This window comes from Puccinia triticina, chromosome 1A (genome assembly GCF_026914185.1).
Source record: "Puccinia triticina chromosome 1A, complete sequence".
In the NCBI taxonomy this organism is placed as follows: domain Eukaryota; kingdom Fungi; phylum Basidiomycota; class Pucciniomycetes; order Pucciniales; family Pucciniaceae; genus Puccinia; species Puccinia triticina.
Window position 1 is genome coordinate 9,152,073 of NC_070558.1, and position 15,308 is coordinate 9,167,380.

Here is a 15,308-nt window from a genome sequence, read left to right on the forward strand (position 1 = left end):
AATGTTCTAAAGTAATAATCATCACTGTCCATCAATAAGACTGCCAATTGGGCTTGCGGCCCACCTGGGTCTGAGTGCTAGTAGTCTGCTGCCTATGACCAACCTTGGGGGTCAGTGTTCAAGGTTATGGCATGTGGGGGGCTTGTCACCATGCCACCCATTCTTTTGTCATCCAGACGGCCCAGGTTGTGTTGACGACCTGCTGGCTGTCATTGGCACGCTTATTACACCGGCCATCCGACCGGTGTGCCTGCCGGCTATTTGGCTGACATTGTGCGCCCCGCCACCATGACGTCAACCTCTGGTGGGTCAAACAGAGTCCCGCGTACGGCAAATCTCTGTCCTCTTGACGGCAAAACCCGCCTACCGTGTAAGCTGATGCTCAGATTTGGAATATTCTTGGTTCAGCTGACACTTGGCTTTGTATCAGGCTTGGAATAGCCAATGCTCAGCTGTGGCCCAGACTCACCCAATGCTCAGCTTTGGCCCAGGCTTATTCAATGCCTACTGCCAGCGGTGGGTAGTTACGTTAAGTTGTGTTATCCGTGCTATTTGTGTATAGTAACTACCTGTGTTATCCACCGCGCCCCGTTACTTTATGAGTAACGGGCCATTTGAGTGGCATATAGTTAGCATAACGGGTCTTTTTCTGACGCCATTACGCTACGTTATTGCTTGGATAACGCGATAACAAGCCCTCAAGGGCCGTTTTGGTGCTGAAAATGGCTTGTTATCTGGCGTGCAGCGGGCCCCAATAACGTAACAAGCAGAAAAAAACTGCACAATCAGTGGCGCAATAACGTAGCGCACCACCGTTACGATTAACTGCAACGATGATGGCTTAAAAACTGTTACGTTACCGTTATTGGTAATGTAACTACCCACTGCTGCTACTGCTCAGCTTTTGATGAGGATCAGCTGTTCCTGGGAAAAATCTAGGATCAGCTTGAGCTGACTGTGCCACATTGAGTGCTCTGGTGCAGTCTTGCAAGCTCTACAAGTGCTGGTGGAGCAGCTCTGGAGCAGAAACCAAAGCTGCATCATGTCACTTGCCATCAAGTGACTATATTTTTTTCCTGGTGTGAGTCCCGCTCCTCCTCTGTACCGTGCATATAAAACATTCTATTACCCAACATCAAGCTCATGGCTTCCCCAACATGCCAGCACCTGCACCAGCCTGCACCCCAGCAACAATCGAGTCATCTTTCACATGAGAACAACACCCAAAGAAACACAATGTACCATCAATGTGTATGGTGCTACATACTAACAATTGGGATGTTTTTTGGCAGCCGTCTTGAGTTTTTCTGTTATCTTCCAAACCTTATGACACGGCCAGTCGAGGTAACCGTTAACTGATTGATTGCTCAGGAGTCTCATAAATATCATGTAATACTTTGTGAACATGCACTTGTGGGCATCCTGTACTGACAGTCTCTTGGAGTGCTGCGCCCTGTGACAGACGTCTGTGTGTGGGTTCTGTGACAGGCGAGCTGGTGAAAACCCTGGATGGGCGGAGGATCGCCAGACAGAAAAGGCGAGCAACCCAAACGGAAAGAAGCCGATGACCAGCGCCGAGGCCGACAGCCGGCCATGTCCTCACACGGCCCCCAGAACCGCGCATTCTCAGTCTCGCACCAGCGCATCATCCTCGACATCAGCCTCGCCGAGCCCGCCATCAAGGCGATCACCGAGATCACCATCCTGCCCCTCTCAGCCGACCTCGCCACCGTCCATCTCCACTCCGCCCACTGCACCATCCAGGCCATCTACCATCCCAGCCAGCCCGAAAACGAGCCGCTCCCGTTCATCCTCAACCAGCCCAGCAGCGTCAGGATCCCAGACCCAAACTCAGTCAAGCAGTTCCCCGAAGCAAAACGGAGGCTGTTCGAGCGCATCAACGAGAAGGAGACCGGCGAGCTAGCCATCCAGATCAACCGGGACAAGATCAGCCGGACTGCCCGCCAAGCTACTGCCGCCCTCCTACCATCCGATCAACAGCAACACCAACAACCACCAACAGCCCATAAGGACAAAGACCTCCTCGAATTCGACCCGATCATCATCGCCATCGAGTATCTTATCACGCCTCAAGACCTCCTCCTCAACCCTGCCATCTGCGTCGTCGGCGGACAGCACCCCCACATCTTCACCAACTCGATCTCGGCCAGATCCTGGGTGCCCTGCGTGGATTCGCTATGGGAGAGAAGCCCTTGGGAACTCGAGTTCATCGTACCCAAATCAGATCTCACCACCCACAAAACATATCCGATCACCGTCGTCTCATCCGGTGAACTCATCGAACAAATCATCCATCCTACCGACCCTTCAAAGACCGTGTTCTACTACGCACAAGCTATCCCTACCTCCGTCCAGCACATCGCCTGGGTAGTCGGCCCTCTCACCGTCAACGACCTCACTCCTACAACCAGCGAAGATCGAGATCAAACTACAGCCGACCATCATCATCATCACCATCCTCAAGAAACCCTTTCCTCTGATCAACAACAACATCAATCTTCAACTCAAATCAACCTGCTTGCCTTCTGTCTTCCCAACAGACAGTCTCAACTCCTCCATGCTGTCAACTTCCTACCTCATGCCCTGTCCTTCTTCACCCAGGAATACGGATCTTATCCCTACTCATCCTACAAACTCGTCTTTCTCGACATGTCCTCTGCCACCCATTCCATCGGCGCCACATTCAACTCAGCCACCCTGACACTCTATCCCGCCGATTTACTCTACCCAGCCCAAGTCATCGACCAAGTTCTCGAAACCAAGCCAGTCCTCGTCCAATCTCTCGCCAGCCAATGGATCGGCATCAATATCATCCCCAAAGCTCCATCCGACACATGGCTCATCAACGGCCTCTCCCTCTACATCACCGGCCTATATTTCAAGGCAATCTGGGGTACGAATGACTACCGATATCGGATCAAGAAGGAAATCATCAAATGCGTCGATTCGGATGTCGATAAACCACCGATCTGCCAACCCGGTTTGCCATTGCCGATCGACACTGAAGTTCTAGGTTTCGTCAATCTCAAAGCGAGCCTCGTACTTTATATTCTCGATCGACATCTCAGGCGATCAGGCGGTGGTACATCTCTCGGCTTGAGTCGGGTCATCCCAAAGATCTTCCTTTCTGCGATCTCGGGCGAAATGCGCGATAACATGCTATCGACCAGCAGCTTCCTGCGCATCTGTCGGAAATTGAACGGAAACGAGCTGAAATCTTGGGCTGACCAATGGATCTATGCCTCTGGTTGTCCAGTCTTCCAAGTCACAGCGCATTTCAATCGGAAAAAGTTAACCCACGAGCTCACCTTGAGGCAACTCAACCGATCAAAGCAGTACTACGAAGATGATCGGACCACTTGGGCGGAGAAGTGCAACATGAAACCAGTCGATCGGTTCGAAGGACAAATGTCGATCAGAATACAAGAATGTGACGGTATTCCTTACGAACATGTGCTCGATATCAAGGAACCTTTCAAGCGCTACGAGCTGCCCTCTAACCACAAGAATAAGAAATTCAAGCGTTCCAGTCGCCGATACGCTTCATCCAACCAAGCCCCTGCTGATCTCGCCGAAAACTCGACCGAAACGTTTACTTATCCGCCCTGGGAGCGTTCACAAGAGGAGCGCGATCGATGGAAAGTGGAAGATTGGACGGAAGAAGAGGACCTGTTTATCACTCAATCGAACGTCGAGTGGATTCGTCTGGATGTTGAGGTCGAATGGATCTGTGACTTCAGATTTGAGATGAAAGAGTTCATGTGGCTAGAACAACTTCAGAGGGACCGCGATGTCGTCGCTCAACTGGAGGTAAGAAACCACGTCCCATCTCCCCCCTGTCTGGCTCAGCAACACGAAAAGCTGACCGGGATTCCTTTCGGTTATCTTAGGCGGTCAGAGCGTTGAAAACTCTACCTTCAAAGATTGTCTCGAGTCACTTGTGCCGAGTTGTTCTCATCCCGGAGTACTGTTTCAGAATCCGGGTTGAGGCCGTCTTGGCCCTCGTCTCGGTTTGTTTGGAACTTTTCCTCGATCAACCTATCCATCCATCTGCATATTTGAACCCCCGCTCTTTCTTTCTTTTACTTTTCAAAACTACAGTGTGCAAACAGTCGGTGCGGCTTTCTGGGCCTTTTCCATCTCCTCAAACTCTTCCAAACACGCTACTGTTATCCTCCCCAAGTCGAACCTGACAGTCCATGGAACATCAGAGCAATCCCCAAGCCCAACCAATTCAACAATTTTGCCGATTATTTCATCCGCAAGGTCTGTTTTTTTATACTTATATCCAGTGATGTCGCGCTGTGTACTGATTGATCGGTACATCCCTATTGATTCTCACAGGCAATCGTCGTTGCCCTGTCCCACGTGCGAGATCAGACCAACAACTCGCCTTCGGTCTGCCATCAGTTTTTCCTTGACCAGCTGGTCTATAACGACAATTCCTTGAACGCGGTTAGTTTCATTACCTGTCTGAAAGTTGCGCATAAATGTACATGGCCTACTGGAGGACGTCCTTAACGTTTCCACATCTCCTTGAAATTTCTTCTAAAGTATTCCGATGCCCATTACATAGCGACTACAATCGGATCAATGACCGATTCATTGATGCATCTAGCCGACGATGGTGGAAGGGAGCAACTAGGCGAAATCTTCGGAACCAAAGCGCTTTCAACAGGGGCGCTTCCGGATTTGGAGAGGACTTGCGACAAAAGAGTACTACTGATGATCAACGAACTCGAAAGATGCTTCATGTCCGACCGACTGGTACCTTCCTATCGCAATCTGATCGCAATGGCTGTCATCGAAGTCAGTGCAACTTTAGTCCGTTTCTGCTTGATCCGCAGCTAACTTCGCTAATCGGCTCTTGACTTACAGGCCAAATTAAAACTAATGTACGCAGGTTTCTTGCCGGTTGATTTGATATTCTTTTTGCTGTGCGCAAGGTGCGTGAAAATCTTGTGTTTTTTTTTTCGATGATCTTCAGAGTTGCCTTCGATGATGCTAATACAACTTGCAACACTTCATCTTGAAAAAACAAGGCCCGAAAATTATCTCCCACTGCGGATCCTAGCATTTGATTGTCTTCTCCTGCTCAAAGGATTTCAAGAAAAGGCTATCATTCGATACATGTTCTTAGTTTTACGTGATGATCCATCTCTGCTGCTTCGCCGGCGGTTGGCAATGGGTTTGGTCCAGTGCTTACCGATTTTAGTTTTGCTGGAAGAAATCGGTATGGAACCCTCTGACCACAACTTCTCAGTGATCGACGAAAGTCACCCGTTCAATAGCCTCAAGTTCGATCACAAGACCGTCACAAAGCATCTGAGAGCCGAAGTTGGTCGTGCATTAATTCTGAGAGAATGTATCATGTCTGTTATGTTGTAAGTGTTCCACCCCTTCCCTCTCTGTGCCGTTATCGGGTTCTTACCCATTTGTTGTCTTCACATTTTAGAGATCCCGCCGTAGACACGGACGTGCAGACTTGTCTGTTGAAAATATCAGAGATCCTCTTCAAACCTTCGGACGAATCTGTGCCCGTTCGGATTCCCGAAGAAAAGCGACCCGAATCGGAAGCTCCGATGCCTGTTTCTACAAAAATTCGGATTCATGCTCCCTCAGCTCCCGCTATTGAACCGGCACAATCTGCAGGTATGCTTTGTTTTGTCTCTTGGTTTGTTAAGTCCACCGCGTTCTTTTCGACTTCACTAAGGCGCTCTTTTACGTGCCTATCAGCTCCCCTGCCGAAGATAATTTTGAAAGATCATCAGCATCATTTGACAAATGATACCGACCCGGGGGCCTCCTCACCCCCAGCCCCGTCGGCACCAGATGTACCGTCGAAGCTAGCCGCGGCCTTGATAAGGAAACCAAAACCTCCGCCCAAACCCAAAAAGTTCCAGGCTAGTGGCATGTCGATTCCCGATCATAAGATGTGCCAGAATCTATTAAAAAAACTGGCTAGCAATCAATTGAGTCAACCGTTTCGGAAACCTGTCGATCCGATTCGGGACAGCGCCCCCAATTAGTAAGCTGATTCTGTTGGTCTTGGGGGTTACATGATACTGCCAGTCTCATTTATCTGAGATGTGTCTTTTTTGTAGTTTCAATATAATATCTACTCCGATGGACTTCAAGACCATGGGCCTCAAGCTCGAAATGGGTCAATATCCTAACCGGGAGGCATTCAAGGATGATGTCAATCTGATTTTTACGAATTGCAAAACCTACAACCTACCAGATTCTTCGCTAGTGGTCAAATACGCTGAACCGTTAAAGGCCGCATTCGACAAACTGTGGGAGCGGTCTGAAAAAACGATGAGTGCTATCCAAGCCAAAGGCCTTGGCGGGGTGAACCCAGCTCGGCTACCACCTCCGGATACAAAGCTAATCGTGACGCCAAATAATGTTGTGCCACTTGCCCCACCACCTTCGTTTGCTGCCTTCGCCGCTGGTGGCTCGATGATTCCTCCGTCGTCATCACCGCCAAAGTCCCCTGGATTGCCTCCTCTTCCCGCTCCACCACGGAGGAGTCCAGAAGCTTCAAGACCCGGTAGGCTTAAAGTGAAGCTCAAACCGCGAACCTCGATATCTACCAATGGAACCATATCTGAAATTATACCCGACAATCATTCATCAATACCCCCCGCCCCAAAATCCGGGCTGAAGATCAAATTTACACCCACATCTACTACCTCGAACCTTGCCAATCCACCTTCGACCCCGGTCGATATTCAACCAGAAGGCGGACGACCCAAGACATCTGCCTATCCATCCCTTCCGTTCCCTACTTCATCGTCATCTGCCTTTCCCCCTCCTCCGCCACCCATCATGATTTCTATGGCCCCTCCGAAGTCGCTCCCGCCACCACCTCCCACATTTGTACCGCCCCCGCCCCCACCATCATTCGAGTCATTTTCACTCGCGGCCCAGAAACCTACGCCCGCTTCGAGTCGCCCGGAAAAGCCATCGGTGGAGATAGAGCCATCCAATCCTGTGCCTACCAAGTGTAAGAAACGACCATCATCTTCTCAGACTATGACAACTGCTGTACCACCACCTCTGGCGCCAGGGCCATCGACTCAACAGCCTGTTAAAAGAAATAACTTGATTGTCCAATTCCCCAAACCACCGACATTACCACCCGCGCCAACTGTTACAACAGCATCATCAGCACCTGGTCCCAGTATTGGTTCATCGAATCTCTCAGCTCCGCCACCGCCCTCGTCACCCGAACTCGACTCAAAATGCACCAAGCATCCGACAGCCTCTGTACCCATCCCAGCACTAAAACCCCAGGTTAATCCACCCCCACCTTCCAATCCTATAAAAATCAAGGTAGTACAACGGCCAGCGCCCCGGCCGGTTGCTGCAGATCACTCAGAAGCAGCCACGCCTTCTATTTTGCCAAATTCGTCCAAGAGTAAATTAAAGATGGAGAAAAGCCCAAAGTCGAACAGTAAATCGAAAGGGGCTCGAAGCGTGACTGTTCCTACTAAAACTCATCTGGAACGTCTCTCGCCCAATCCAGTCGACTCGCCAGGAAAGACAGTCACCTCGTCTTCCCCACCTACCAAGAAGTCGAAAACTAAAAAGTCAACTTTACCCGAATACATAGACCAAAGCTCAGGACATCGATCTTCTCCACCCGCGCTGCCCAAAACACCAGACTTGGGCGCTTCCGGGTCCCCTAGTCATATATCAAGAAGTCCATCCGCCTCCACTGCCGCCGGCAGATCAGTCACATTGGCTCATCCTCCTAGCACATCTTTTCTCAGCGAGCCTGTCAAAGCGGCCAGCCCAGTAGCCAATGATCTACTGAACTCAAAGAAAGCCAAAGTGATCATCCGGAAGATGATGGAACATCCGCAGGGTGTTTGGTTTCGGATTCCAGTGGACCCGATTGCCGTTGGCGCACCGACCTACCTGGACGAAATCAAGAATCCCATGGACCTCTCGACGATGGTCAAGAAGCTCGATAAAGGCCTCTACAAACGCCACTCCGAACTGATGGCTGACTTCGAGTTGATCGTCTCAAACTGCGTCCAATTCAATGGCGCTGAGAGTCAGTTGGGATTGGAGGCTAAGGCACTCAAGAAAGTCTGGGACCTCGAATGGGAAAAGGCCGCTAAAATGTCTTATACCGATAAACGATCGCTCTTGGGTTTATTTAATAAATTAAACCAAGTACCTGGGTAAGCTTTTATTACTCTCTAAGTGTCGAACTATGTATGTGGCTGCCGGGATCTGATGATGATTGATGTTGTTATTAGTGTTGAGCTGTTTAATGAGCCAGTCGACCCGGTCAAATACCAAATCCCGACCTACTACGCGGTGATTGGAGGCCAACAGAACGCGCGAGATCTGGGGACGATCAAAGCGAACCTGGTCGCGGACCGATACAACAGCATCGGCGAGTTCGAGGCGGACGTGCGGCTAATGCTGAAGAACTGCTTCACGTTCAATGCGCCGACTACCCCGGTGGAGGTGATCGGACGGGACCTCGAGAAGGCCTTCGACATCGCCATGGTCAAGGTTCGCAAAGACGCCGGCTTGCCCCCTACCGCTGGATCATCATCCACCCCTGGAAACAAACGCAAGGGCGTCGAGCCCGCCGCTTCTTCGAAAAGATCTCGCGTCGGGTGATTCAATAACTAACTTTTGCTTGTATGCTTGAACTCGAATCTTGAAATCATGTATCCAAAAAAAACCCACCCTCCCCTCCCGGATCTGCTACTCTCTTCATTTATTGTCCAACATAGTAGGTCTAAGAATATCATGATTACTTGTTTTTTTTCTTCTGTGGAAACTTTCTTTAACAATTATATTGCCTTCTTGTTAATTCTCCATTTACTCTCCTTCCTTCCCAATTTTCTTTATTTCTGCAACCACTTGACAAAAGAAACCCAATCTTGTTCTCCATGATCTTCTAATGAATAGTATACATGTACAATGTTCTTCTTCTCCTTTTTTGGGTGGTCTTGTGTGTGTATTTGAAGTTCTTTTGGCTTTCTGTGCAACATGTTCAGGCCCCATCTAGAGAGGGGAGGGGTTTTCCTCAGGGGGAGGGGATGACATATAAGAAGCTTGAGCTTTGATCTCGATATGTCAAGCAAGTCTGCGCTGTTGAGCTATTATCTGGTTGGTCCTCATGACTTTGGTCTTATTCTCTTGGGCTTGTTCACACTAGGGGGATTCAAAATTGATCCAGGAAGTGTCCCAGGTCGGAATTCCAGGAAAAATAAAACACTGCCAAAAAGAATTTCCTGGAGGTTCTACATTGAAACCCCCAAAAGGGGAATTTTCCTGGATTTGAATCCAGGAGCATGCCTCCTGGAACTAATCCAATAGTTCTTTGTGTTTCGTCCATGCCTCCGGGGTCCCGAACGGAAAACCCTTTCTTGAACCTTTCCCCCCCCCCCCCAGAACCACAAGCGCATCCCATTAGACCGTCTAGTGGTGCAAATTCTTTTCAAGTCACAGTTTTCACACACTCCGGATCCAAAACTCCCCAAGAAATGCCTTCATCTTTTCATGGAATTCCCTGGGACACCGATGGCATCAATGGTCAACCTAGCAGCATCACAATCCTTCTGGATTGGCTCACCGCGAACAACAACTATGCTCGATGGTGTACTACACCTGTAAGGGATCACCTCTGCGCTGAAATCCTGGCTGTTATGAGTCATCATGATATAACTCATCGCACTGCACGTGGTGAGAGCCCTCTATTGCTTGCTTGTTGAGCTGATCGCTGACCAACCTTGTTCCAGGTATTTCCATGAAGATAGATCAACTCAAACATGGCTACCAGCATGTTGCGGACTTACTCGAGCATTCTGGGCTGGCAAATGATCCCAACACTGCCATTGGCACCGTTCAAAGTGAGGCCCCTTAACTGCCACCCCGTGAACCATCATTTTAGCTGACCAACTTGCGCCAGCATATGCTCGCTCGCTTTTCAGATACTGGGAGCAACTCCATCCCATAATGGGACGGCTTCCATTTCGAGAAGAAGATGTTTTTTAAATCTGCAACGCAACCATAGTACATCACCACCTTTTCTCTGTGACATCGCCATTGTGTTCCCCCGCGCAAGCCATTCTCATTCGGAGTCTTGAATCATGTTATTCCTAGTGGGAATGCAGTCACATACATATGTGAGCGCTTGGAAAGCACTAGTGGAAGTGATCTCAGCCGGGGCCTTGGTAGAGGGTACTTGATCGAGGAGACTGAGAGAAACCAATACTTGGTTTTGTTGTAAAACCTGTATGAGACATGAAGTGCGGAGCCTTGAGACATCAGCACTTGCGGCTCCTTCACCCTCACCAAATAAAACAACCAGAATGGTGCGGACTTCTCGTAGGAAGCTTTTGATCACAACCCTAGAGGAATCCATCAATGACCAACTAACGGCCAAGGCATTAGATTTTCTATTAGCTGATCACGAAGAAGAAAACTCGAGCTCAGAATACAATACCGATTGCGAGGACGATAAGTGTGAGGACGAAGATATGGAAATCGCAGACCTAGAAGCTAAGGCAAAAGCACTTGGCCAGATCCAAGGCAAGCGCTATCTCGGAGGTCGTCACCGTATCGAGAAGGGTCCGGACGCACACCATTTTCTGCTAAATCGGATGCAAGAGTATCGGTTTAAGCAATTTTTTCGTATGTCTCGGTCATCGTTCTTCAATCTATGCCAACAGATTGAAGGCAACCCAGTTTTCCATAACAACTCCAATCATCCTCAACGTCCGGTAATCGAACAGATGATGGTCGCACTCAACCGCTTTGGATGCTTTGGAAATGGTGTGGCAGTTGGTATAATTGCAACCTATTATCGAATTGGCGATGGTACCGTCGAGCTCTATACGAACCGGTGCATCATGGCCATAGTAGCCCTCCAATCCCAACTACTCACCTGGCCAAACAATACCGCACGCAAAATTATCAAAGAAAGCTACAAGGAAGTAGGCTTTGATGGTTGTGTTGGGCTAATCGATGGCACGCTTGTTGTACTGTCTACCTGCCCGGAGAAGGATGGTCCGGATTACTACAATCGCAAAGGCTTTTACGGGATCGTCACCCTGCTTGTTTGCGATGAAAACAAAAATATAATCTATGTCTACACGGGATGGCCCGGATGTTCTCACGATCAACGACTCATGTCCAACTGCACTCTCAACACGTGTCCCACGGATTTTTTTGCGGAAGGGGAGTACCTTCTAGCCGACTCAGCCTTTGTACCAACAGCAAATACTGTCCCGGCCTTCAGACGCAAGAAAAACAAACCACTAACCAATGAGCAGCACAATTTCAACCGTCACCTCTCGGGAGTTAGGGTTGGGATTGAAAATTGCATTGGATTATTAAAAAATCGATTTCAAAGCCTGAAAGGCTTGCGCTTACGGATTGCCAGCAAAAAGGACATGGTTCGTGCTACAGCTTGGATCATGGTTGGTCTCTCTTGTTCGAGATTGATTGCTTAGTTAGATTAAACTGAAAATTTCATTTACAGGCCTGTGCGATTCTGCATAATTATCTAAATAAAGGATCTGATTTAGATTTCGATGACTTTGAACCTGAAACCGATGATCCTGACGACGAATTTGGAAATAGGAACCCCGCAGAAAAAGGCACTGTTGCAGGCAAAAGAAGGCGACAAGAGGTTCTCAAACTTGCAAGGGAATTTAGGGAGGAGGATGGGCGGTATTAATCAATAAGTGTGATACTTTTAGCTTTACATCACAATAATGAAACATCATTCTTGATCATCAGGATACATGGCCAGTCCAAAATCTCTACTGTCATCCAGGGTTTTTCGCACAATGGGATGTGAGATCGGTAAATCAAAGTCCTGCGCAATCAATCCAAGTGCAGCTTCTGGAATTAAAACCTTCCGCAAAAAATACTCAGGAGCAAGTGGATGCACAATCTGAGTGGTTAAGTCCAAATTCAAGCAAAGGAATTCTTTGTGTAGTGTTTGGTATATGATCTCAAATCCCTGGGGCCCATAGCTGAAATCATGTGGATCAGTAATATAATTCATAAATTGGCACTGCACACTGGGCAACTTACTATCCAGGCTGCTCAATCTTAAAGGTATCAATGTCATAGAAGACACTCTGAGATTTTGTAGAACCAAGAGTTTTCCAAATAGTTGACGCGTAATCTAAAAACTCTGATGGAATTTGCTTATGTGCTACCGACCATAGGTGACCGCTGATAGTTTTCAAGCGGCTATTAAAAAACTGTCAGTGGGAGATAACAAAGATTTCTCAATTTGAACTCGACTTCAACTCACATTTGGAGATTTGAGAAATCAATCTGTGCAGGCCAGCCTCTTTCCAGCCCCATTGGGATTACGGAAATCTCATCCTGATGGCGGCGGCAGTAATCGGCTACAACGGAAAACTAAAGAGAAAGCACCTGTGAGAAACCTGCTGGAATGTCATGCAGATTACGACACTCACAGGTAAATGCAAAGCCTTTGGGTTTGTAGGTGAAAACCTATGACAGACATCGGGACGGCCTTTGAGATACTTCGCTAAATCTACAAGCATTTTTGATGGTTTCTTGGGTAATAACTCGTCACAAAAGGAGCATAAATCATCTGTGAGAGGTTAATGTCAGCACAGTGCCGTATAAAGAAAGTGGGCATTGCAAACTCCAAAGTGAAAACTAACTTGGATTAGTTGCATCAGCATGTAGCTCGTTTTCTAACTCCGCAAGATCATGTTCAAGATCTATTCTATCCAATCTTCCATGACTTCGAGGTCGGAAAGCTGGGTGGATTGTAGAATTATCATCTTGTGGCTCGATTGAAATCCCGTGGGCCATGAGTTCGTCCTGCATTTCTTTCATCAGGTTAACCGCAGGTTCTTTTGAGGCACCAGCTGGTGGGACATCCAATGCCGAAGATCGCTCAAGCAAAACATCGACTTCTGGGAGATCAGACTCTAACGATTCAACAAGGCTAGGCACTGGTTGATTAACGAGCTGAGCATGATTGATTTCTTTTGGAATGGAGATTGCGGCCGTGAGTGGTTCAGAATCAACGGATTGTTTCTTGTTTGCAGGCGGTGTTGATCCAGATTTGACTGCTTCCTTCTTATTCTTCTTCTTTGATCGCTTTCGGGGTTTACTTGGCAAAACGGTCTCTTCAAACTTAAACTTGTAGCAAACGAAGTCGAGCAATGATTTTGGCATTCCGGCGAGTGAACATATGTATCTTGTGGATGATGCTCAGATATAGGCAAACTCGAGCCCAAGCGGACTTGGGAGCCGAGGCAAGATCCTGTACAGTTTCAGTCTGTACCGTTTTTGGGCTTAAACTGTTTGAGACACTGTGACAGAGCACCGATAAAAACCGAGTTGGGATTCTGAGGTGTTCACAAAGACCCCCCTCCGGATACTCAAGTGGTGGAAAAAAATGTAATTCACGACATGATAATTGGTTGGGCATATGGAGGTGTGTTGTGCGAAGAAAAAATTATGGCGAGAATTCAAAAGAGACAAAAGATTCGGGCAACAAATAAGATGAACTAGTTTGAATCATTGCTTGATTCCTCACTTGAATCACTGCTTGAACTGTCCGAGCTGTCATCGGAATCGTCTTCGGAGCCAACATTGCCAGGAGTTTGATCGTTGGAGGGTTTGGTATTGCTGCTGCCTTCGCCTTGGCTGAACTGTGCTTTCATGAACTTCGCAATTTCTTTCTTGGAGTGGCCCAAGTCGCTTAGCTCCTTCATGATGGCAATACGCTCGCGGACCTCATCCAGCTCCGTTCGTCGTGCCTTCATCTGAGCCTCCATTTCAAGAACTCGGACCCTCCTCTTTTCAATCTCCATCATCCCCTTGTTACGTGAAGCTTCCAACTTAATGCGTTTCTTCTCTGATGCTCTTTTATCTTCATCGCGTTTCTTGCGCGCTTCATAACAGTCACGCCGATAATTGTTAGATTCGGCTAGAACCTTCTCCAAGCCAAGGGGGTTGCGGTCTAGAGCCAAGCCACATAATTATTAGGCAGTCCGAGAAACATGATAGAAGCCAAGGCAAGTGAAATTTTCACTAACTTTTGGCACTGGCCTTCCTTTTTGTGCTGCCGCGGCGGGCAGAAGCAGTGGGACCAGGGGAAGTTGTCCGGCCCGTGTTGGGTTCTTCTTGCTCGTCATCGTCATCGTCTGTCAGATTTTCATTCGGCTCAGAGCTGGCGCCGACATTTGCATTGGGCACTTGTTGTAAGGCTGAGGTATCACCGTTATCAGGTGAGCCGTTGCGCAGAAGGTTCGGTACCGGTAAGTCATGCGATGTGACCGTGTGCAGAGGAGTTGCGACAGTCCGTGTACCCATGATGATACTAAGTTCGTCCCAATATTTACAGATCTTTGTCAAAGCAACTGAAAGGTGTTAAACAGTAAGTTGCAGCGGAGGAGAGATTTTCAGAAAAAAATGTACATACTTTTGAGGGTAGTTGTTCCATTGGCTATGTCATCCTCCTGGAGGCCAGAGCCCGTATTGCGGAGGAAGTCGTTAGCTTTCGAGTAGGAGTTTTGAAGCTCTTGCATTTTGGTTTGCACTCCTTTGTTGTCTCGGTGGGTGATACCAGCTTCGACCATCAATGCTAAGATTTCATTTGCTAGGGCGGACTTGGTTGACCCGGTCTTGGTATTGCCGCGCCATCGTTCGTAGTTGCCTTCAACAGCGAGCCAGTCGAGGAGGATGCGAATGCTAGAATCTCGGCCATCCTCACCATCTTTGTCCCACGCTACAGGGGGCTTCTTCTTCTTGGGTTGGCTCGCGGTGCTGATCGGTGTTGCGGACGTTGCGGAGGTAGGATTGTTCTTCTTCTTAGGTGGCATGGTGTTGTATGAATTTTTTTGCTAGCAAAGATGTGGTGATGGGTGCCGAAAAAAGACAGGATAGGGGGAAGAGCCGGGGGACCGGTGTTCAAGAAAAAAGTTCGAATTTATGTCTTTGTGCGCTTATATTTTTCCTGATCTCCTGTCGTCCTGGAGGACCTGGAAGGGCATAGGAAGAAGGAGCGCAGGTCCGCAGGAAGTGTTCCAGGTCGATTTTTTTTCCTGGAAAATCCGACCTGGAACGCTTCCTGGATCAATTTTGAATCCCCCTACTCTTGTCTTGATTTGAGTGCTGCCTGAAAATCTGGCTTGCCTGCATAGTTTACCGCGAATTCAACAAAACATTCGCAGCAACATTGTAAAGAAATCACGGAAGGAACGGATGGAATAGGATGGTCAGATTGTTGAAAGAAGAAGCAATTCGAG

General features: G+C 48.3%; 1 protein-coding gene across 1 annotated transcript; it reads left to right on the top strand.

Annotated features, from left to right (window-relative positions):
* Nucleotides 1–1,509: 1,509 nt before the first annotated feature.
* Nucleotides 1,510–8,667, top strand: PtA15_1A1023 (uncharacterized protein; the record flags this gene model as incomplete). The annotated part of the gene is made up of 12 exons (XM_053165085.1): nucleotides 1,510–2,406; nucleotides 2,566–3,831; nucleotides 3,912–4,031; nucleotides 4,123–4,287; nucleotides 4,366–4,476; nucleotides 4,576–4,830; nucleotides 4,900–4,967; nucleotides 5,064–5,405; nucleotides 5,477–5,673; nucleotides 5,758–6,049; nucleotides 6,126–8,216; nucleotides 8,295–8,667. The coding sequence occupies 12 exons, from the start codon at nucleotides 1,510–1,512 to the stop codon at nucleotides 8,665–8,667; spliced, it is 6,177 nt and encodes a 2,058-aa protein (XP_053017236.1).
* Between the last annotated feature and the right edge of the window lie 6,641 nt (nucleotides 8,668–15,308).